The sequence below is a fragment of the Lactuca serriola genome, chromosome 7 (assembly GCF_051521515.1).
Source record: "Lactuca serriola cultivar US96UC23 chromosome 7, Lser_US96UC23_V15, whole genome shotgun sequence".
In the NCBI taxonomy this organism is placed as follows: Eukaryota; Viridiplantae; Streptophyta; class Magnoliopsida; order Asterales; family Asteraceae; genus Lactuca; species Lactuca serriola.
The window spans coordinates 171849033-171874346 of NC_136414.1; the positions used below are offsets into that span (position 1 = coordinate 171849033).

Genomic DNA, 25314 nt, shown 5'->3' on the forward strand with positions numbered 1-25314 from the left:
ACATAGGGCGTAGAGGATTTTGTAGTGTACTATGACATGTCCATCTCGATTTTGGGCGATGTATTGATGCAGCGGGGTACGTCATCACTTACGCTTAGAGGGAGTTGAAGCCTCACGAGACGAACTACTTGACACATGATTTGGAGTTGGGGCGGTTGTTTTCGCCCTCAAGATTTGGCGGCACTACCTCTATGGGGTCCATTGTACCATTTACATGGAACACAAAAGTTTTAGGTACCTCATGGATCAGCCAAATCTAAACATGAAGCAGCATTGGTGGCTAGATGTGGTGAAGGATTACGACTGTGTGATACTCTACCACCCGGGGAACGCTAACGTTGTGGCTGATGCGCTTAGCCGCAAGGTATCCCCAATCATAGACATTTACTTGAGGCTGACAGTGGTGAATCTTTTGGAGCGGATCCAAGAGGCGTAGGTTGATGGTATGAAGGAGGAGTGCCTGAAGTGTGAGGTTATCATAGGCCAGGTGGCCTCGTTCGACTATGACAGCTGTAGGCTGCTGACCCTGCATGGGAGGGTCTAGGTTCCATACTAGGGCGGAGTGCGAGAGATTTTGATGGATGAGGTCCACAATTCCAGATTTTCCATCCATCCCGGGGAGACGAAGATGTACAAAGATCTTCACCTTGATTATTGGTGGCCCTGCATGAAGCGGGACGTAGCTTGGTACGTCAAGAGATACCTGGCCTGCAGGAAGGTCAAGGCGAAGCACTAGAGACCTCACGACAAGACGCAGTCGTTGGATATCCCTATGTGGAAGTGGGAGGACATTACTATGGATTTCATCACCAAGCTTACTAGGACCGCATGGGGAGTGAATTCGATTTGGGTAATCATGGATCAATTGACCAAGAGTGCCCATTTCATTCCTATCCAGGAGAGCATCTCGGCCGAGAAGCTGACCGACATCTACATCAGATAGGTAGTAGCTCGACATGGAGTCCCAGTTTCCGTGATTTTAGATAGAGATGTACGATTCACTTCCATATTCTGGAAGAAGTTTCACGCTGAGTTTGGTACTCGCCTGCACTTTATCACGGCTTTTCACCCGCAGATGGATGGTCAGAGTGAGTGGCACATCGAGAATATGGAGGATATGTTGTGGGCGTGTGTCTTAGACTTCGATGGTAGCTGGGATACCTACCTTCCCCTGGCAGAGTTTTTCTACAATAATAGCTACCACGTGAGTATCGACCGTCCTCCCTTTGAGATGTATTCGAGAGTAAGTGCAGAACCCCGATATGTTGGGGTGAGGTTGGACAAAGGGTCATGGGGAGTACCGAAGTGGTACTGAAGACGACGAAGAGATTACAACAGGTCAGGAGCAGGTTCCAAACTGCTCAGAATCGGCAGAAGAGCTACGCCGACATACGCTGATAGAACCTGGAGTTTCGGGTTGGGGATATGGTTCTCCTGAAGGTGTCACCTTGGAAATGTGTCATTCGGTTCAGGAAGTGGGGACGACAGCCTGAATTACATCGAGCGGGTTGTAGCCATCCTCGACAGGAAGATTAAGGATCTAAGAAACAAGAAGGTCGAGATGGCGATAGTGCAATGGCAGTACCGCAAGGGCTCATAATGGACCTGGGAGCCGGAGGACGAGATGAGGGAGCACTACCCCGAGATTTTTCCAGACGCAAAAGACTTCGAGGACGAAGTCTAAAATAATTGGGGGAGATTTGTAACGCCTGGTTCCTGATATATATATTTTAATAAGAATTATTCATTTTTGCAGAGGGACTCGACAAGTTGGAGGCCCTAAACTCGTCGAGTAGGAATGGGATTTTTGGACGCGGGACTTGAAGTCTACTCGATGAGTTGAGAAGCCTCGACTCGACGAGTAGGGCTGCCAGAGTGAAACCCTAATTTTTAGGGTTTTCACCCTATTTAAAGACCTTAACACCCCCATTGTGGCCTCCCTCATCGCCTCCCATAGTTTAGCATACCCTGATTCATGTTCTTGAGCTTTGTGAGTGTGTAACAGTGAAAGAGGAGTGATTCTTTGGTGTTTTCTTGATGGAGTGGAAACTAGAAGTGCTTGGTTGAAAGAAGGCGCTTTGGATCCAGAAGAAGAACTTGATTTCCAGTTCATTTGAGAAAGGTCTATACCTTGTCTATTGGTTTACTAGATCTCTTCATGGGGTAGTTTAAAGCCTTTTTGGAGCATTTTATGGAACTCTTCATTGATGCAAGCATGTTTTAGGGTAATAACTTCATATCTAGAGACCTTAAGGGACTACATGGCATAAAGGTGCCAAATTTACGGCCATGGGATTCCCATGCATCATATGAACCACTTTTTAGGGCTTTTTGAGCTACATAGCCCATACATGAACATAAAGTTTGTAAATTTACGTGCTATATCGACCCAAGGAGGCCAGATCTATGTTTTGGATGCATTAAGCCCGACTAAGAATGATTGTATGGATTTGGACTTTTGGGGTACTCGACGAGTCGTTCATACGACTCGGCGAGTTGGGTCGTGGTCCCCCAAACCTTTTCTGTTACTGAGCAAACTCGTTGAGTCTAGAAGATGACTTAGTGAGTTGGATGTGTTTATGGAGTTGAAGATCAAAGAACTCGACGAGTTCAAGGATGAACTCGGCGAGTTAAAAGCAAATGTCCCAAATGATATGAAGAGGAACTCGACGAGTCCAAAGATGAACTCGGCGAGTTGAGAGCAAAATGTCCCAACTAATATGAAGAAGAACTCGACGAGTTCAAGGATGAAATCGGCGAGTGAGTTGATTGTATGAAGGAGAACTAGTCGAGTTCATGGAAGAACTCGATGAGTAGGATCGAGACTCCAAAGTTTTATGGACCCAGGAACTCGGCGAGTTGAGTCAAATAGAATGTTGACTTGGACACGTAGTTTGACTTTGACCAGGGTGTTGACCATTGACCAGAGTTGCCCCTTAAAAGGATTATGAGTATGAAAGAGTAGTTGAAAGGGATGTTATGTGTAGGAGATTGAGGAGAGTTGATCCCAGAGCCGAGGACAGTTCAGCTACTTCAGGACATTGAGGTGAGTTACCTTCCAGTAGAAGTGGGTCTAAGGCACCAAGGCCGGCCCACTAGTAGGTGATTATAGTTGAGATGATTGCCTTTGTGATAATTGTCTTGTATGCCACTATTTGTTATGATTTATGTGCTAATATGCTATGTGATTTTGTGACATTGGTAGATAGGGGACTAGTCCCCGGACCCGGTTGAGATATACCGATAGGATAGGTCGGGCACCCAGATTTGTCTGACAGTATGATATGCTATGTTATGATGTGGTAGTGGCAGGGGTGAAATAGTCCTCGTAGCCGGTTGAAATAAACCGGAGGGTAGCTCGGGCACCTAGATATGCCTGGCAGGATAGGTCGAGCACCTAGATATGCTTGACAAGGGGTAGGTCGGGCACCCCGGTATGCCTGACAAGGGTAGGTTGAACACCCATATATGCTCAGCAGGGTAGGCCGGACACCCAGATATGCCTGACAGTATGTTTACTGTATGGTACGTGGTAAGATGGGGGAACTCACTAAGCTTTGTGCTTACAGTTTCAGTTTTTGTTTCAGGTCCTTCTTCGAAGGGAAAGGAGCCAGTATGGTAGCAGCGCATCACACACACACACGATTTCCGCATATGCGATGCTTGGGATTTATACTAACATTGTTACTATGTGACGACAAAATTTTAAGACTTATGATCTATGGCTTTTTATGAAATGAAATAACTTGATGATGTTTTCTATGAATTGTTTTATAAATTGCTATATGAAAAATGAAATTTTTGGTCTGTATTTTTGGGATGTTACACTTTATTTTATTTGGTAATTACTATTTTTATTTTAATCTGTCAAATGATAAAAAATATAAAATTTTGTGTAATATATGTAACTTACTTTTGTTATGAGTACTCATTATCTTCGTTTTCTATTATATATATATTTTTTAGTATAACATTTTACTTTCATTTCATTCTATTATAGCATTGTACTTTCAAGAAGACAATGTACTTCAAAGAATCTACCCAATTAGAGCATTGTACTTTGAAAGATCTACTCAACATATATTTCATTTTGTTTTTACAAAATCTAGGTTTAAGATGAAGTGTATGAGTAGAATATGAGTAAAAATGTTGGTTTTTTTTTATATATTTAAAGACTAAGGAGGTAAACTTTGATTAATGTTTTCCATTTTGATGTCTTTTTTGTTACTTCGTTCCCTCTTTTATGGTTGTGTTATATGTTGATAAAGATCAAATGAGACTCACATAACTACATAAAACATAAGGTAAGATCCAATTAGCTAGGGATGAACCTCCTTCATATTAAAGATACTAATGGAACTATTTTACACGTCTACATTATTCCATTAAGATAATCACGTATTGTTTAGTTTATTCCTATGTTTATCTTTAGCCTATTTTCTAGCTAGTTTATCTGATCCTGTTTATAAGGATCTCTTTATTGCTTGTACGTGAATGATCAATAATCAATAACTGGAATAGAATGTTTTCTTAGTTTCTTTATGGTATCAGAGACTTGATATGTTGAAGAAAACCTGGATTGGAAGCCGCCATGACAGAAGAGAAAGCCAATGATCCGGGGGCAAGCAAGAAGACTGAAGAACCCATCGATGCTAACTCCATCAATGTCAATTCCCTACACTACATTCATCCATCAGATTACCCCAAACAGATGCAGGTTAATGACGTGTTGAATGATAAAAACTTCAACGAATGGAGGCAGGAGATGATCAACTTTCTGTTTGCCAAGAATAAAAAAGGGTTTGTCGATGGGTCAATCAACAAACCAGATTCTGCATCCTCCATGCATATGGCATGGATGCGTGCAGATTCCATGGTCAAGGGCTGGCTGAGAATAGCCATGGAGAGGGACATCCGGACCAGTGTGAGGTACGCTAATACATCAGCCGAGATTTGGAAAGACTTGGAAGAGAGGTTTGAGAAGGAAGGTGCTCCACGGGTTTACGAGCTAAAACAGTCATTGAACACTACAAGGCAGGACATGACTTCGGTTTCATCCTACTACACAAAATTGAAAACCCTATGGGATGAACTGCAACTCGTTCTCCCAACACCAAGCTGTACCTGTGATGGGTGTAATTGCTCTCTAGGAAGAAGATTGAATGAAGTGAAGGAGAAAGAAAGAATTTATGAGTTTCTTATGGGGCTCGATGAGGAGTTCGCCATCATCCGAACCCAAATCCTTGCCATGAAGCCACCACCTTCCTTGGGGGCCACGTATCACCTGGTTGCTGAAGATGAACAACAACACACAATCACAGGTGGATCCTGGAAAACCAGTTAGCGAAACAACAGCCTTCCAGGTGAACATGATGAATAGGAAGGCAACACGCACTACACAAGGGGTCCAAAGCACACAGAAGGCTAACAAAGGAGCACAACGAATCATGAAACAGAGCAGCGACAAGGCAGAAAAATGCACTTTTTGTGGAAAAGAAGGACACAAAAGCGATGGGTGCTTCAAGAAGATAGGTTACCCTGATTGGTGGCCGGGAAAGAAAGACAAACCAAAGGCAAAAGCAGCTTGTGTAGAAGTTGGACCCAGCCCCATACCAGGATTAAAGAATGAACAATATCATCTTTTTGTTGCACACTTCCGAGAAGATGAGGCTAATAAAGCTAATCTGGCAGGTAGAACTAACACGTATGATGGATGGGTGGTTGACTCGGTTGCAACCGAACACATCACCCATCGAAGTGACTTTCTTGATAACAGAGTCACAAACACCAAAGAAACACCTGTTATTATCCCTAATGGCGATAAGGTGCCCGTCATGGGTGAGGGTGAACACACCCTACCAGGAGGTCTCAAAATTGATGGCGTCTTCACGTTCCTAATTTCAATTACAACTTGTTATCTATTAACAAACTTGCAAGGAACCTTAATTATGTTGTAACTTTCTTTCCTGACTTCTTTGTTGTGCAGAAATTAGTGACGAGGGACTTAATTGGTGCGGGTAAGTGCATTGGAGGATTGTATCGAATCGGGGCAATGGAGAAGAAGGCTCTCGTGACAACTTTCGAGGTTTGGCACAAAAGACTTGGTCATCCATCACCCAAGAAGATTTCGAATTTAAATTTTGTTAGAGATATTTCTAGAAATAACCAAACTAAAATGTGTGATGCTTGCTTTAAAGCTAAGCACACTAGGTTGCCATTTCCCATTAGTGAAATTAAGACTGTTTCTTTTTTCGAGCTTATACATTGTGATGTTTGGGGAAAATATAGAATCCTGTCCCAATTAAAGGCTCTCTACTTTTTAACAATAGTTGATGACTATAGTCGATCAGTGTGGACTATTATTATCAAACACAAACATGAAGTTGGTTTACATCTCATAAATTTTCATAAAATGGTCAAAACACAATTTGGGAAAGACATAAAACGGATACGATGTGACAATGGGGGAGAATATATCTCAAAAAATGTTCGACTTCTATGCCAAGAAAGGCATTGTTTTAGAAACCACTTGTCCATACACCCCACAGCAAAATGGGGTGGTAGAACGCAAACATCGACACTTGCTTGAAACAGCCCGTGCCCTTTTATTTCAAGCAAACCTGCCGAAAACCTTTTGGGGTGAGTGCATATTGACAGCCACCTATGTCATAAATCGACTCCCCTCCAAGGTACTTCATGGTCTTAATCCCTATGAGATTCTTTTCAATGAGTCACCAGATTATGATCATATGCGTGTCTTTAGATTCTTGGCATACTATCGCAACACCGACACTGGGGGAGATAAATTTGAACCACGAGGCAAACCAGGAATATTCCTTGGGTACCCTCAAGGGATAAAAGGTTATAAAATTTATGACATGGAAACCAAGAAGTTAGTGATATCAAGGGACATGAGATTCCTTGAAAACGAGTTTCCCATGAAACATATGCATGGAAACATGTAACCACTAGCCGACAGTGAAAATATTTTTCGCTTTGCTAATAAGATCATCACACCCCCTGATCAAAACTCATCACCCGAGACTGTCATGCATGACGATTTTATCGATGACAACAGCCCTACAAGTCATTTTGACCACAACCAACATACAACGAGTGTTGTAAGTGATGTCCTTGACGAAGTTGATGATAATTTTGTACCAACGAACCATCACACCGCCAGTGAAACCAGCAGCACCGATCAGCAAACCAGCAACACAGATCAGCAAAGAGAAACGAGAAACAGGTCACAACCCACCCGTTACAATGACTATGAAGTACAGCTCCCCCCTTCGATAAATCATCCGCAACCCATCATTGATCGAGTCGCCTCTACGGTACATCCTCTTACTAATTATGTCTCTTATAAAAAAGTTTCTCAATCTCACAAATCCTTTTTAGCTGCCATCGTCACCCACGATGAGCCTAAATTTTTTCATCAAGCAGTTCGAGACAAACGATAGAAAGAGGTAATACAGAAGGAAATTAAAGCCCTTAAGCAAAACAACACTTGGGAACTTACGAGTCTGCCAAAAGACGAGAGAGTTATAGACTCTAAGTGGGTGTACAAAGTGAAGTATAAGCTGAATGGAGAGGTGGAACGATACAAAGCACGCCTTGTGGCAAAAGGTTACACGCAAATGGAAGGAGTCGACTTTCATGACACGTTTGCCCCAGTTGCTAAACTCATCACAGTTCGTGTTTTGCTTACCATAGCTATCAAGCGTGACTGGGTCATATCCCAATTAGACGTCAATAATGCATTTCTGCATGGCGATCTCGATGAAGACTCTGTGGAAGATTCTGGCATGCTTAGCTGTCGGCCTAGTCGGTTTCCTATGGAACAAATTTTGAAGCTCGATAAAGGAGATGATGCTAACAAGGTAGATGCAAGCACCTATCGACGCCTAATTGGTAGGCTTCTCAATCTCCAAGCCACTAGGCCCGACATAACTTATGCAATGAACGTGCTTAGTCAGTTTGTCTCTGATCCTCGCCAAAACCATTGGGATGCAACCATGTGAGTACTTCGATATCTGAAAAACACCTTGGGGCAAGGCATACTCTTACCAAAGGAAGGAGATGTTAAGCTCACTGCCTATAGTGACTTTGACTGGTTGGGATGCCCCTTCTCACGAAGGTCACGGACAGGATATTTGTTGATCTTAGGGTGTGCTCCAATTTCTTGGAAATCCAAGAAACAATCTGTTGTTTCACGCTCCTCTACTGAAGCAGAATACCGTGCAATGGCTGTCACGATTAGTGAAATACTTTGGATTCGTTGGTTGTTGACTGATTTTAACATTGTTTTGGACAAACCCACTCCCCACTTATGTGATAATGAATTTGCTCGACACATTGCCCACAATCCTGTTTCCCACGAACGTACAAAGCACGTGAAAATGGACTGTTACTTTGTTAAGCAACGGGTTGAGTCTAAGGAGATTACACCTGTCAAAATCAAGACTCAAGACCAGTTAGTTGATTTATTGACCAAACCACTTGGATCAGATCGTCTCAACTTTCTATCGGACAAGTTGGGCATTCGTAATCTTCATGCTCCATCTTGAGGGGGAGTAATGGAACTATTTTACACGTCTAGATTATTCCATTAAGATAATAACGTATTGTTTACTTTATTCCTATGTTTATCTTTAGCCTATTTTCTAGCTAGTTTATCTGATCCTATGTATAAGGATCTCTTTATTGCTTGTATGTGAATGATCAATAATCAATAAATGGAATAGAATGTTTTCTTTGTTTCTTTAGATACAACAACAATAACATTTCTTTAAATCTTTTTCATTTTATAAACCATGCCACCTTTAAGTTGTCATCATAATTTCATAGTTAATAATTAACATTATCTATAATTTTTAGAGGTTATGGAGGGCATATATTTACTTAAGAGCATGGGAACAAAGTTGTCGATTGCAAAGAAACTTAACATTTACTTGTCTTCCTCTTATTTGTTCTTTTGTTGGCCATGAGATACAATCTTTTTATATTTTTCATGGTAAGAAGAGGTTGACTCCATCTTCTTTAAATATATTGTATAATCCTACTTTGTACAAAAGTGAAGATATGATGTTTATATCTTTTAACCATTTATGTAGTGTAAAGTTTGAGCTCATTTAAATTTGGTAATAACTCATGTTTATCATTTGATAAGATATATTTTTATAAATTGATCATAGTATATCTTACCATTGACTATGGTACATGCAAGTTATTTAAATGGGTTAAATACTAGATATATCAACTAAAATTAGTGACCACTTTTATGGTCTCTATTCGAAAAAATTAGTAAAGACTTTTTATGGCCACAAATCTGGTAAATCAGTTTTTAATGTTGACCAACGGTGACAACTTTTTATGATCACCAATTAGAGAAATAATGATGACTTTTTGTGGTTACCAAGTAGATAAAACAATGATGACTTTCATTGATTAGTGACAGCATTTATTGATGAGACGAGTCGTCAAAAATTTAATGACCAGTATAATTTAGTCACTATTTATTGAACGTTTGTAAAATTTGGTCACTAATAAGTTTTTGTGACGTACCAATAAGTGACAACCAATAGTTTGGGCACTAAATCATTTAGTGATGACTCTAAGTGTTAGTTACCATTTCGTTTTGGTACTAATTAGTTTTTTTTTAGTGATCCTCTAGTGATGTAGTTCTTGCAATTTTCAAGGAATCATATTATATGTATTCGTACTTTTTCTATTTTATTATAACAAGGGTATATATATTGATAATCAAAAAATATGTTTCACAATATTTGTAATTTTATAGATCCATTACGGTCCAATGTTACGGGTTGGTTACTTGGTTGATTTGATGCGTATCCGTATGAAGTGTCGAGAAAGTGTTTATTGGATTTAATTTGAATTTAGTATTCATATCACATTAGACCAACTTCAATGGTAAAACACTAAATTAATGAGTTTTAAACATTAAAATTGTGTAATTAATCCAACCATGCGCTAAAATAGTATATTTTAGAGGTCAAAGTTGTTCGTCTTAATATTTGGTGTTTGAATGTATCACCCACGTTAAAAAGATGTATTTTAATGGACCACTATTTTTAAAACTTACCATGAAAACATTTTACCAAACCCATTTTCAAATATCTCCATCATGTGACATACTGATTTAGCAATTAAGAAATATATTCATAAAGCATATCAATATAGTTCCAACGTATATAATTACTAATTAATGCACCCAACAATCTTTTTAGTTACCACTTCACTCCATAATAAAAGTCAACAAAACAAATATCGCGCAAGGAATTTTCAAGCACGACCCTATATCTTCAAACAAGTATATTCCTTTCCATGTAGTTCGCGAATGATTCGATCCTCTTATTTCCTATGACAATTCCACAAATACTCAAGGACAAGCCGGAGGTACGACTTGACCAACGACTTTAGGCTTGATGTTTTTACACTCAGAAGTGGCAGGTCCTCCAGGTCCTTGCAAATTGATGTCAGCAATCTCAAAAGTGTCGCATGTTCCTGGGCTGCAAACAAGCTTCACTGCTACCTTAGTTGTTGATGATCCCTTGATCCTCCTAAAGCTCACATTTGACAACTTGGTTTTTGAGGGTCCTTTCTAGTAGTCATAAAACGAAGAATATGTTCAACCCTTTGTGAATATAACTAAAGAAAGTGACTAAGTTTGTGGCAATATATGTTAGATACCTGGCATTTCCCAGAAGGACAATATTCTTGATCGACCAGTATTGGATTTCCAACTTTTTGCATGATTATATCTTCAAAATGCATGTCAGTGGCGCTACCTGGTGTGCCAGCTGGCCAGGACTTGATCCGGAGTCCATTGTCAGTGCCGGTGATAGTGCAGTTTTTGATCCAGATTCCTTGTACAGGAAGTTCGCCTGGGTATCGACCGAGGCTTCCAATACTAATGCCATGTCCTGGTCCGCATGTCACTTGGTCGATATGGACGTTCTTGCTTCCATCTCCAAACGAAATGCAATCATCACCTGTTTTTATGTTTGTGTTTGTGATGTTGAGCCCATTTAATCTCCCGATGTGAATTCCATCCGTATTGAGACTTGTTCCAGGTGCATTAATGGTAACGTGGTCAAGTTTGCTATTGTCACAACCCAATATATTCATGTGGAAGAATTTGCTATTGGTGGATGTTAAGTCTTTCACCACTGCGTTCTTGCAGTTGGTCAGTCTGATATTCTGAGAATTAAAGGAACACAGAAATGGTATATCATTATAACAAATCAATAAATTTCACGTTGTTCTCGTTTTTGCACATTTAAAAAAATAAGATGAAAATTATAAATTTTTTGTACTATGCAGAAAAACTCGGACATTTAAGTTCCATGGGTAAAATAGAAAACTTGCCATTTAAATAAGATTTAGTATTACATAAGGATTCCAATCTGGCAATTTGTTTAATATTTATAGGATAGATGTTTAATGTTTTCTCATTCAGTTTTATCTTTGAATAAAGTGAAACTTGCAGCCAAAGGAAATTTCCCAGATTTCGTTTTTTCCCGTGTTTCGTGCTTGCTTTGTGTCTTTGTGCCCTGGTTCTTTTCTGTGTTTTTCTTCACCTGTGCCTAGGAGTTCAAAGACTATTATAAAGGTTGAAACTTACATTTGGTATCAGAGAACAAGAACAGAGAAGCCGAGACCATGGAAGGACCCAAGATGCACTATCCGGTCTAGACCAGAACCAACTATGTTGCGTGGGCAATTAAGATGAAGATGTTTATGCAAACACAGGATGTTTGGGATGTGAATGAACCTAATAGAATCACCAGAACCCGATTGGTGTAAAAGGGCAGCGATTTACCAAAACATCGTTGAAGAAATCGTATTGTCGATAGCGGACAAGCAACTGGCGAAAGAAGTGTGGGAAACACCGAAGAATATATATATATATATATATATATATATATATATATATATATATATATATATATATATATATATATATATATATATTGGGTGTAGATCGAGTTCGAACAGCAAAGGTACAATCAGTAAAGGTTAAATTTGAGATTCTTAGCATGAAAGAATCTGAAATGGTTGATGATTTCTTAACAAAATCAACAACACTGTGAGCAACATCCGGGGTTATGTAAAGTTTGGAAAGGTGACAAGACTAAGTTTCAAAATCTCAATGACGCAATCCAAGGTTATGTAAAGTTTGGAGATGGTTCGAATGATAGAATTGAACGAAAAGTATCGATTTTATTCCGTTGTAAAATTGGTGAAAATCGACTACTACAGAATGTATACCATATACCAAAGTTATGTAGTAACATCATTAGCTTGGGACAAATTGCACAAAATGGTTATCGGATCGTAATGCTTGGATGAGATGTGGACAGGAAGAAAACCCAACATCGAGTATTTGAGGGTATGTGGGCGGGTCGCTCAGATGAGATCAACGAAGCAATCTGAAAAAATTTAAAGACCGGAGTGTGAAAGTGGTACATCTTAGAGCCGTAAAAGGATCAAAAGCATATAGATTATTTAATCCTAATACCGGAGCTATTCAAAACAGTAAAGATGTACAATTCGAGGAAGATAAGGAATCGGATTTCGGAAAAACATTCAAGATTCAAACCAATCCAAATGTGGCTTTCACTATAGAAGGTTACACAACACAAAAAAAATCAAGTTGATGAGGACATACTTCGACACAGCTCAAACAAACACCACCAACCCCAAATCACAAATTAGTTCTCATGGATCCATGCAATGTACCCCAACAATGTCAACAAGTGAACATGCATCTAATTCAACAAGCACCACCTCAACAGAATCATATGACTTCTTGAAGTACATTGGCTGATATATATGATGAGACTGAGAAATTATTAATCATGCATGATAGTGAAGAACCAATTATTTACTTTGTAGCAAGTAAGAGTCATGAGTGTGATAATGCGATGGAAAGTGAGTTAAGCTCAACTGAAAAAATAAAATAAAACTTGGGGTATGGTTGAGCTGCCATAAGGGGTATGTGCAAAACAAGGAAATGACTTCAATGGTGTTTTTGCACCATTTGGAAGAATGGAAACAATTCGAATACTACTTGCACTTTTAGCTAAATATGGGTGGTTGGTACATCACCTTGACATAAAGTAGGCATTCCTGTATGGAGACAGAGAAGATGAAGTTGATATTGCACAACGATAAAGGTTTGAAAATAGTAATCAACCAAAGAAGGTGTACAAGCTCATTAAGGCACTATATAGACTACGACAAGCACCTAAAGCATGAAACTCAATATTGGATAAGTATTTAAAAGTAATTGGATTCAAATGATATCCACAAGAATATGCAGTCTACATGAGAAACATGATATCCACAAGTATTTATAGTGGGAATATATGTAGATGAACTTATCATCACATGGAGTTGCAATAGTGAAATATAACACTTTAAAGAGCAGATGAATCATGAATTTGAGATGAGCGATTTTGGCAATTGTCATATTACCTAGGAATTTAAGTGATTCACTGTATTGGACGAATTTCCTTCAAACAATCCAGGTATGCGAAAGTTATTCTTGAAAAAGAAAGAATGTTGGATTTTAACTCATGTAAGTATCTAATGGAGCCTAAATTAGAATTATCCAAAGATGAACAAGGTGAATGAGTTTACCCCACTAAATATAGAAGCGTCATTAGATGTTTGAGGTACTTGACAAATACCATGCCAGATATGTCATACATCGTACAAATGATGAGTATGAAGCATCCTACTATCAAGCACATGCTGGTGGTAAAGCACAGACTAAGGTATATTAAAGGTACAAGATTATGGGTTAGTTTATATCAAAGGGTGTGAAAAAGACATCATAATTACATACATATATAGTGATCTTGCAAGAGACATGACTTATAGAAGAAGTACAACTAGAGTTGCATTCTACCTAAATAAAAACTTGGTTACTTGGGCTTCATGCGAATTGAAAAGTGTAGCTCTTTCTTCATGTGAGGCAGAGTTCATGGCTACAACAGACGCAACGTGTCAAGATATTTGTTTTTTGAATTAACATGTAAAAGGATAAGCCATGCTAATCTACATGTGGATAAATAAACTTTAGATCCGATGGAAAACCTTGTATTCTACGGAAGAATGAAGCATATTGACCCAAAGTATCCTTTCATAGGTGAATGTGTTGAACAAATGAGAAGTTTTTGTTAAGCACGTGAGAAGCAACTAGGAGTGAGCTGATATTCTGACAAAGTCAATGAGTAGAATCAAGTTTGAAGATATGAGAAAGTTGTTAGGAGTGAAAAGAATGCAGGATTATGTATTAGGGGGAATATGTTGGACTAATCCAGAAGAACTTAGACATTTAAGTTCCACGAGTATAATAGGAATTTTGCCATTCAAATAAGATTTTGTATCAAAAAAGGATACTAGTCATTTTAGTATTTATAGAGTAGATGTTTAATGTTTTCTCATTCTAGCTTTAAATAAAATGAAAGTTGCAGCCAAAGGAATTTTCTTGAAATTTCTTTTTTCCCCTATTTCGTGCTTGCTCTGTTTCATTCCACCCTATTTCTTTTGTGTTTTTCTTCACCTATAACAAGGATATTAATGACTATTATCTACGTTGTAACATAGAAAATTCTTATGAATAATTATGTCCTGATAAATTGCTATTACATTCTCACAAGTAAAAATACGAAGAAATTTATTAAACTCTGCGCGGAAAGTAAAGGAACTCCTATGTAATCATTGCTTTCGATCTCCATATTCTCATCTTTATATCTATAAGCATCCACTTCTATTTATTAGTTTTGTTGGATTAATTAAATTAGTTGTAATACGTCTATGTATATCAAAAGTGTTCGAAGGGCAGGAATATGTAATTAATTAACCAAGGTCGTATTTTCTAGGGTGGATTTTTTTTATCTAGAGAAGAAACATAAGAAAGCACAATATAAGGTAAAAGTTTCTTCAATTAATGAAAAAAGAAAGACGAATGGTTCATGAAAAACAAAAAGAAAGAAAGATATATATATATATATATATATATATATATATATATATATATATATATATATATATATATATATATATATATATATATATATATATATATATATATATATAAAAGAAAATAGTAACTTGCACCTAAAATCTAGCCTATAAACTTATAATCTTATGTATAATACTCTATTTGCCACATACAACCTAGTTAAATCTTACATTCTTACATTCCTACCTTTTAAACAGATCCAATTCGAATTTGATCACTCCAAGCTTCAAACATATTTTGTTAAAATTAACCTTTGTCAAAGCATTAGTGAGTATGTTCGTCTTTTGCTCCTTCAAGTGAACAAGTTCAACGGTGATTTTCCGTTTTCCACACATTTATTCCCGAATGAAATCGAACTTTTGATAATGTTTAAGAACTTCAAAAAAAGATAAATACTTTCACATATGCACATAGAGTAACAGCGTAAACAAAAGCAAAATAGGACCAAGTTAACCTAAATTATTCCAATGAGGTCAAACTTAAAACCTCCCACTTGGGCTCTGCTCGATCTTTTCAAAATGTCACCCCATGCTTAGTTTTCTTAGCGACTATGAAGTTAAAAGAGAAAATAAGGCTCCAAAACTCATCAACAATCTTTCAATTGGAGGCTATTTATCTAATTTAATGCCACCCAACCTTAAACTCTAAAAACCAAATTTCTTTAGGTCTATGTATTCTCTTCAAGTACCTGGAAGACCAGTTGAATTTATGCATAACTTCAAATCTCTGTCGTTATCTATGGGATTATTTGTACCAATGATCTTTTATAGATTCAATTTCCCATCACTTATTAGTGATCAGATAAAGTGACACCTCATCTGATAGAGCTTGTCATGTGGGACTGCACTCTATTAATTGTCACAAGATAATACACCATCTTTCTTCTGCATCCCGAGTTCCAACATGATGTTCTTTACCCCTATTAGCTCCTTCTTTTCTACTTTAATAGTTATCTACTATTCTTTGGTGGTTAAAAGAGCTTATTGATCCAATAGATTCCAATATTACCGCACCAAGGCTTTGTCGATCTAGTATATTTCAATTCCCCTACTTCATCGTTTAGGGTTTCTTGTCGTCGAATCGTTCGTGTAACTTCTCCCGATAGAGTTAATATTTGATCTGAAATTTTTAAAACCCGTAGTTGTGACCTTCAAGTTCATTAACCTCAACCTTCGCATCATTAGCTTCAATACAAATTAAAATGGTTTGAGTATTTCACTAAGAGATAAACAATTTCACACATAGCTTAATAATGAAAACGAGATTATATTGTTTAACATGGTTCACATGATTATTTACGTCCGAGGGTATAGAGAGAGAGAGAGAGAGAGAGAGAGAGAGTTTTTTTTTTTTTTGGAACGGCAAGCTGGCATCAAAACGAACTAGCCAGAGGCTAGAGGGTACAAAATGGAGAGAAAAGAAAATAAATGAAGAGACAAAACAAAAACATAGAAAACAGATTTTGATTACAGTTTAGAGTAGCATTCTAGAATAGGATCACAACACCATTCGACCCATTCGAGGGGTTTCCCCTTTCGCTTCCTCGCATTAATCCAGAATAGGGCCATGGATTGTACCTCGTAAGCCAGCACCGTATGCGATTTTACGCCTGAGGAGTGTGCCTTCAAATTCCGATAGTTCCAAATTACCCATAAGAACACTAACATAGCTGCCTCATTGATGTCTGACAGCCTTTGATGACCCATCAGCAGTTTCTTACAATTGAGAAGGTCTCCAATCGATTGAAAATTTGAGTCCAGCAACCGCCACCAACTAGATACCCTTTGCCATACTTCTTTGACAAAACCACATTCAACAAAAAGATGGTTCTCAGTTTCTAGGCTTTCATCACAAAACTTGCATGTGGTGGATGATGAGATGCCAAATTTTGCTAGATTAGCCAATGTTGGAAGCCTACCATGAATGATTCTCCAAGCGAGAATATTTACTTTTCCAGGGACTAACGAGTTCCACATCCATTTCCTATCAGAAAAGGGGAGGGTTGTCCTATCAATACATTTCCTCAAGGATGCTACAGAGTATACCCCTGAAGGCTCCAAATCCCAGCTCCACTTAACTGCTCCAGGAGCTTCAGCGATGTTTACTGAACGGAAATGATCTACAAATGAGACATTGTCCCTTTCAAGGACTTTGGAAATATTAGCGATCATGCCCCAACATCCACTTTTTTGCCTAGCCACTGTGGGTCTAGTAAAACCGCCATCTGTCCCGTGGAGAGACTTTATTACTTAAACAAAAATACATAAATAGTTGTTATGATTGGCATAAAATACCACACGCAAAACCATTTTGAGTAATAAATACTCAACATTGTTGTGACTGTCGTTTCAACTTTTTCTTCTTTTTTCTTGTTTTCCAATTTATAGTTATACAAGAAAGAAGATCTATGAAATTTCATTATATGAAGGGTAAATAATGAAAAAACTACAATAAAAAACCATTCGGTACCCTAACGTCTTTTACCTTGACTTCTTTTACCCTAAGAGTTTCCTATCCTTGTCATGGCTTTGGTGTGGCATGGGAGGATGGGAATTGATTTTTTTGATTCGGGTTGCATAATGTAGTCATTATTTTTATTTTGGAATGAACCGATATGTCTAGAAGTCACATATGGTGTCAGGTTTCGGATTTCGGTCTGAGTAGAGGTGGTCTTGTTGATTGATTATGGTTGGTATCACAAGGTTCACTTCTTTGTTAGGGTAAGTGATTTATTGATGATATCGTTGGGAGGCGATCGACTATATGAGATGACTTATCAGTCCTAATGAGAAGTTAGGAAGTTCGATCACGCTCTACATGTGTGGTATAGAGAGTAGTAAGGAATGATTTCAAGGACGAAATCAATTGTAAGTGAAGGAGAGTTGTAACACCCTTTTTCCATGATGGATTGATTTAGGGTATCAAGGAGTGAAAAGGTTGATTTTTGCAAAAAAAAATCCAGTGTTAGGACATGACCAGTGGGTAGTCATGACATGACAAGAGAGATGTTCAAATCGTGAGGTCGGCCCAAAGGATTGTTTGTGACTGAGTTGGCTGAGTTAGAGCGAGTCATGTTGGAATCGGGCCGAGTGAACTCTCACGACGTGACTAAGGGTTAGGTCACGATGTGAGGATCATTGGTTGGCATTATGGGTTGTTAACTTTGACTTTGACCATTGATTTTTGGCGTAGGTTGACTTTTTGGTTAAATTTCTATTTTTTAGAAGGAAGACTTAGGGTTTATTTTATGTGGATTGTAGGAGTTGTTATCTTATGTGAATATGTGGCTATCATGTATGTAATATTAGATATAGAATCATTTAAATTCACTTCATTTTGATTAAAAACCATAATTTTCTTTCACTTTTAGCTTCTTCATATTGCTTTTGAACTCATATTATTTTTTATTTTGTAATTCATGCCCAACATATAAGTATGTTAAACATATTTTTTTTTATTAGACTTCTAGTAGAAGCTTCATAACATCTTCCGTCACTTACCTTATGTATACTTGCTTTTTTTTTGATGGATTATGGAAATAGGTTTATCGGGTTTTTAATAAACAAATTTAATCTTTCACTATAGTTTTTTGTAATAAATTTCAATATAATGAACTACGTGTAGATGGAAAAATATTTTTATATATGGTTTGTGCTGCAAAATTAAACTTATAAAACTCAATAGAAAATATATATAAGAAGCCTAACATAAGCTCTAATAGAGATATTTGACTGAATTTTGTTAAAATCATATACTTTTTGATGGTTCTATATCTACTATTATACCTAATATTAGGTAGCCATATATTCCCCAAGATATATATATATATATATATATATATATATATATATATATATATATATATATAAACCAACAGTGTTTGAAAGGCTGGGTTATAAATAAACTAAACAAAGGATTTTGAGGTTGGGAATTTTGTCGGAAGAAGAAATAGAAGAGAGAGCAATTAATAGAAGGTAGAAGCTTCTTAGGTTGTGCAAAAAGGAAAGGGAAAAGAAGCTTTGCAAAAGCTAAGGCCCAAGCTCACTGGGCGATGAAAAAAAAACAAAAAAACTTAAACTGCATGAAAAGCAAAAAAAAAAAAATGAAAGCTAAATAAAAACAATTGCATTTGCATGAGCCTAAAGTTTTGGCAACTTATGTATTCGAGTGAAACTCTACTTGACATATTTAAAACCCGGTTAATTATGATATGCAAGTTTTACACGGTGAGTTTGTTATATTTTCATAAATACAACCACTAACTTCGAAGTATTTTTAATCATGCAATTCTTTTTATTACTTTTACAATGTGCACATGTTAAATATTTAACTTCTTTTTTTACAGCAAAACGTTATTAAAAGAAAGAGATAGAGATTACCTAAGAGTCTAAAACCTATAATTAACATGGAAATAATTTTAATTGTCTATTAGAATAAAACAAAATTTTAATCTTATTAATCACGCTTTTACGTTTAACCGTGGAAGGATCATAAACTAATATGTTGTAGTTTATAAGATGCTTACACCAATATTGAAAAGTTTCAAAGAAACACAACTTACAGCTGGTAATTTGCATACTCCAGTAGAGGCGCAGTTGTTACTCTTCCAAGTTGCCTGGCCTTGACCATCGTAATTACCACCAGTCATAGTCAACTTATCGACACCCTCGATCTCAATCCAACCATCCGTTTTGAACTTTGCAACCTCCGGTGGGGCTTTGATAGTTGCTCCGGTGGCCTTGATCTCAATCGGACCCTTGCATGGACCTTTCAGTTGAATAGGAGCTGCGAAATAAGTCCCTGGTGGAATTAAAACCGTTTCTGGTAATAATCCTCCACCTAATAATCCTCCACATGCTTCTTTCCAAGCGCTCATAATAGCCTAAATTAAACTCCATGACAAATATAACAGAAGAATATTGACGTCGGATTCATTTTTACTACCGTTAGTAGAAAACATTTATCAAGACAATTTATTTAACTATTACCGGGCCATCATCGGTTTTGCCATCGCCCTTGGCACCTTTAGTTTTTATGTCCACAACCGCTGCTTGATACTTTGCAATCAGTGGGATAAGAAACAAAGAAAATACTGCTCTTCCAATGGGTTTTGTTTTAACCATTTCAGTGGAAGTTCTTATATATAACTAGTTGCTTTTGTTCTTTATTATGAGGTTTCTAATGCACCAAATTAGAGTTGATAAAAGAGGCAATGCATTTATAGGATATATATATATATATATATATATATATATATATATATATATATATATATATATATATATATATATATATATATATATATATATATATATATATATATATATAGGAAATTCCTAAATAAATTAAGCAGCAAGTTTATTTAGGGAACTATTTTTTCACCATTTCACCAAACATTTGAGACAAACGTTTCAGATTCTAACATCCATGTCTAAGGTGATTTTCGAATTTCATGTGAACATATTGTATTTAGCTATTTTTTCTACTTTAAAAATTCTAATATTGGTTCTCGTTGCATCATTCCTGATTTGAGCCTTTTGATTGATCCATGTTCACATTTGAAGAAACTATTGTCCATCACCTTACTGGTTCATATATCACTACAAAAAATCACCACAATAGCGGCGACGCCTTTAGTGCCTACACCACATGTAGCACCTGGTTCCTGTTACGTACTCATTATGATTAATATTTTAATTTTATGCATTTTTGCCTTGGACTCGGCGAGTTGAAGGACCAATAAGTTAAACTGTTGAATGGGTTTGGGTTTAAACCCGAAACCGAGTTTGGAAAATTGAGAAACTCGAACCCAGTTTGGGATACCCCTCAACTTTGAACCTGGCTCCGCCACTGCGAGTAGACCCTGTTTGGACAAAAACCCTAATCCGGGCATTTGCACCCTATTTAAACGCTCTAACTTGGCCTCCTTAGTCCCTAACACTTCTAGAGAACTGTAGAAAGAAACCCTAGCCCCCACATTGTTCTTGAGAGTGATTTTGGCTTTGTGGAGAAGGTTTGGAGCTTAGAGGAAGGAAGAGGAGGGTGAAGTGTGCAAGGAGGGGAGGTAGATCCGGAATCTACACTGTGAGAAGCTTCCATTCAGGTAGAAAAGTTCTTACCTTGACCATTAGTTCATTAGATCCCCTTTGTGTCTCAAATTAGTGGTTTCAAGCCCTAAAACCTCAAATTCCATGAATTATGCTTTAAGTTCTGAAAGGACTTCAGATTGGGATCTTATGCACGTCCTAGAAGTATAAAGTCTCTGTGGTTGGAGTTATTGAGGTCCCTATTGAGTGTATGACCCCTGAAAGAGCTTAGATTTGCCTTCTTGAGCTTATAGGGCCATGCATGCCCGTAAAGTTTGCAACTTTATGAGATAAGCATGCCCTAGGAGCATAGATCTATGGGTTAGAAGCATTGCATGTCTCAGTTTTGGTATGTATGAGAAGTGGGTCGAAGGGACTCGGCGAATCCCAAAGTGGAACTCGGCGAGTTCTATGAAGATGGTCTTAGACTCGGCGAGTTGGATGAACAACTCGGCGAGTCCTATGAAGATTGCCTGGAGCTCGCCGAGTTGTTCTTCAAACTCGGCGAGTCATATGAACTTTCACTGAGTAAGAGGGGTTTAAGTGTTGAAGGTCCAACCCTTTGTATCTGCACGCGGGATTAGCAGTGTAACCTAGTCCCAAAACCCCAAATCCTCTTGCGGGATGTTCTGGTGAGGAATGGAAGCGAGTAGGAGATCTGCTCGTGGAACTCAGTGAGTTGCTCTCGGACTCAGCGTGTCGGATCATGAGTCGGTTCCATAGTCCCGAGTAGCGAGTCAAGGGTGACTCGGTGAGTGGAAAGAGGGACTTGGCGAGTAGGACCGGGTTAGTAGGAGAAGGATTTGGCGAGTCTGTGCCACAACTCGACGAGTCCAGTCAACTGGAAGTTGACTTTGACCAAGGAGTTGACCTTGGACCAGGGATGGGTCAGTCAATTGACCTAAGGGTATTTATGAGTGGCTAATCTATGTTTATGGGTTTGTAGCCGGAGGATTACCGGTGCAGCAGCCAAACGTCGAGCAGTCAGACTTTCGGTAGCTACTCTTCGAGGTGAGTTTCCTCCCAGTAGTAACGGGTCTAAGGCACCAAGGCCGGCCCGTATAGACGATGTGCTAGTGTTAGAGTGTGGGCAGAGCCCGTATCTCATGGTTAAGTTTGATGATGATATATGCCAGTATGATAGATTTGTCTATACTCGTTGTCTGTGTGATACTTGTATGTTATGGATTAGCAGCTGAGTGTGGGTGAGGCCCGTATCTCTCTGATAGTGGAGTGTGGGCGAGGCCCGTATCTCTCAGATAAGGGAGTGTGGGCGAGGCCCGTATCTCCCAGCTAGCGGAGTGTGGGCGAGACCCGTATCTTCATGAGTGTGGGTGAGGCACGTATCTCCTAGCTGTTCATTGTATGTTTGTATGGTGTGAGGTATTATGGGGGAACTCACTAAGCTTCGTGCTTACAGTTTTCAGTTTTGGTTTCAGGTACCTCTTTTTCGAAGGGGAAGGAGTTGGCGCGGTAGCGGCCCATCACACACATGCCTCGTATTCCACACTATGAGATCTTCCTGGGGATTTGTACTCTGACATTATTATGTTTATGAAAATGTTTTCCAAACACGTGAAATCTTTTATAAAATGTTATGATCGGTGAACGCTTTTATTTCTAATGCTTCACTAGGTATATGTTTTAAAAATGAATTTTTTTGGCTGGTATTTTTGGGACGTTACAAGTTGGTATCAGAGCCCTGGTTTGAGGGATTCGGACAAACCTTCGGGGGTGTCTGAACTCAAATCGAGGGATTAAAAGATTTTAAAGAAGAAAATGTTTTCTAAAAGCTAAGTAAAGTGTTTTAAGAAGGAACAAAGTGTGATGTGCGTGACCGGCCTCCTGTTATGAGGATAGAGTTGCTTGAGATTGTTTCCTTTTTGTCCGAATGTTGTTGCTTTGTGCTATGAGGGCCTTGAGTGATGGGAGTTAGCTATTAGGTGAATACGTTAAAGTCACAGGTGACCAGGGTTGAATAATCTCAGAGTGTTGGATTCGACCCTATTGCGTAGCTCTTGTTTGAGTCCTAACCCTGGTAGGAATGAGTGTAACATCCCCCTCTGGCACGTATCACAATATTATCCGCTTTGTGCCACTCGGCACGAGGACTTCCCACGGGGTCACCCATCCTGGTATTACTCTCGCCCGAGCACGCTTACGTGCAGAGTTCTTATGGGATCTGCTGCCCTCACGGCTTTAAAACGCGTTGTGATAGGGAAGGTATCCACACCCCTTATATGGAGATGTTTCGTTCTCCTTCTAAGCCGATGTGGGATCAGATCTAACCCACTTTCACCCCCCATTATAGGGTTCGACGTCCCCGTCGAACACATCGACCTGTGCCCTAGCTCTGATACCATTTGTAACATCCCCCTCTGGCACGTATCACAATATTATCCACTTTGGGCCACTCGGCACGAGGACTTCCCAGGGGGTCACCCATCCTGGTATTACTCTCGCCCGAGCACGCTTAACTGCAGAGTTCTTATGGGATCTACTGCCCTCACGGCTTTAAAACGCATTGTGATAGGGAAGGTATCCACACCCCTTATATGGAGATGTTTCGTTCTCCTTCCAAGCCGATGTGGGATCAGATCTAACCCACTTTAATTGTAACGCCTGTGTTTCTGGGCTTTCCATTTTTAGCAATGTAATAGTCTAGGTTAACCTTTGTAACCCCAATTTGAAATAATAAAAATGTATTATTTGTGAATTATGTGATTTATGTGTTTATTTTCTTAATTATTATAACTTAATGAATTAAGAATAAAATAAGTGTCAAAATTAAAGTGTGAGATAAGCCCGATATCTTTGCATAAAGTTGTAGTGGTTGAAACAAGGATTCCGGAGATATAAGGAATGCCAAAATCCGAGTTATAACGAAGAAGTTATGACCTGTCGAAGTTTCGCGACAGAACCGGCACGACGCCGAGTGACGTAAAATATGAATTTGAGATCGACCGGTTTTTAGCCGAAACAATCTAAATGAGAATCGAACATCTCGTTGTTAGTAGCGGAACGATGAAAAGTTAGGCGAGAATGGACGTCAGACGAAGAAGTTATGAATTTATAACGAAGTTTTTCTGTCCCGGCCTTCTAAAAATATATAATAAAAATAAAAGTCAAAATTAGCCGACAGAGTCTAAATGAAAGTTATAGAGTATGGTCTGACCTTCGCGTGGATATAAAGAACGTCGAAAACGGAGCTCGTATGCGAAAGTTACGCAATTTAGAAGTTCGACGAGTCAATTACGCCCCGCGTAATTTTAGTACGCCCCGCGTACTTAGGCGGATGCAAGTTGCCTGACCAATACTCGAGTGCCACAGATCGACGCATGCAGTGACGTCAAAGTACGCTCCGCATAACCGAGTACGCCCCGCGTACTGAGTACGCCCTGCGTAATTTGAGATTACGCCCCGCGTAATCCCAGACCCTCAGCCTATAAATAGAACTCGAAATCAGCCATTTTCTCTTGTTCAAACTCTTCCCTCTCTCTAAGTTTTGCCTCGATTTGCGTGCCAATCATATCCCGAAGCCCCGGTATCATTCCCGAGCCCCGAAGCAAGATCCGAAGCCCCGAGGATCCCGAAGAGCGTTATTCCCGAGCCGAAGCCCTGCCCGCGAGGAGCCGGTTTTTGTGAAGATCTTCCAGATCTACGGAGAGACGCTACTTCTATAAGTCGTAGTGTTGTCGGATCATCTTCTGATCAAGTGAGTGTGTAGTTATTTTCTTTCCAATGCAATATTATGAAGTATTTAATATAAAATACGTGCTACGTGTATATATTTTGTGGTTATATGTGTGAATGTATATTCTCTATGAAATACGTGTTATGTGTGTGCCTCATCTGTTATGTGGAATATGTATGGATTAATGCATGCTATACAGGTTTTTAAACAATGTATAAAAATGTATATTTTTATCTACTAATATGTTGGGTAGAACATGGGTAGATAATTGGTGTGAAATAAACAGATGAGAGGCCTCGGTGTTATTGGTGTTATTCTAGTCATTCAGTAGAGTATGGATGACGGCCACGGACTATTCTAGACTGTCCTGTGGAACACTAGCAGGCTCATTACCTGTAGGTGTTGTGAACGACGTGTTCACCGGTGTACTCTATCCCCCACATGGTTGCCTTTAGGACACTTATTGTTGAGGAAGC

General features: G+C 38.6%; 3 protein-coding genes across 3 annotated transcripts; 2 read left to right on the forward strand and 1 right to left on the reverse strand.

The window, feature by feature from the left end:
* Positions 1–4591: 4591 nt before the first annotated feature.
* On the forward strand, positions 4592–5344 carry LOC145064555 (uncharacterized). Its single transcript, XM_079011981.1, has one exon. The coding sequence runs from the start codon at positions 4592–4594 to the stop codon at positions 5342–5344; it is 753 nt and encodes a 250-aa protein (XP_078868107.1).
* A 1117-nt stretch (positions 5345–6461) lies between these two features.
* Positions 6462–7463, forward strand: LOC145064556 (uncharacterized). The gene is made up of 2 exons (XM_079011982.1): positions 6462–6861; positions 6973–7463. The coding sequence occupies exons 1-2, from the start codon at positions 6462–6464 to the stop codon at positions 7461–7463; spliced, it is 891 nt and encodes a 296-aa protein (XP_078868108.1).
* Positions 7464–10181: 2718 nt separating this feature from the next.
* On the reverse strand, positions 10182–20264 carry LOC145064892 (exopolygalacturonase-like). Its single transcript, XM_079012255.1, has 4 exons — positions 20047–20264; positions 19620–19940; positions 10714–11223; positions 10182–10624 (listed from the first exon to the last, which is right to left on the reverse strand). Exons 1-4 carry the CDS (start codon positions 20179–20181, stop codon positions 10403–10405), a joined length of 1188 nt encoding a protein of 395 aa, XP_078868381.1. The 5' UTR covers positions 20182–20264; the 3' UTR covers positions 10182–10402.
* Positions 20265–25314: the final 5050 nt, after the last annotated feature.

What these genes read in the sequence shown, in the direction of transcription:
- LOC145064555 (XM_079011981.1), top strand. Translation starts at nt 4,592, where the DNA reads ATGACAGAAGAGAAAGCCAATGATCCGGGGGCAAGCAAGAAGACTGAA.
- LOC145064556 (XM_079011982.1), top strand. Translation starts at nt 6,462, where the DNA reads ATGGGGGAGAATATATCTCAAAAAATGTTCGACTTCTATGCCAAGAAA. An exon ending in GTACCCTCAAGGGATAAAAG is followed by an intron (nt 6,862 to 6,972) that starts GTTATAAAATTT and finishes TGTAACCACTAG; the next exon opens with CCGACAGTGAAAATATTTTT.
- LOC145064892 (XM_079012255.1), bottom strand. Translation starts at nt 20,181, where the DNA reads ATGGTTAAAACAAAACCCATTGGAAGAGCAGTATTTTCTTTGTTTCTT. An exon ending in GCAAAACCGATGATGGCCCG is followed by an intron (nt 19,941 to 20,046) that starts GTAATAGTTAAA and finishes AGTTTAATTTAG; the next exon opens with GCTATTATGAGCGCTTGGAA. An exon ending in GTCCTTCTGGGAAATGCCAG is followed by an intron (nt 10,625 to 10,713) that starts GTATCTAACATA and finishes TATGACTACTAG; the next exon opens with AAAGGACCCTCAAAAACCAA.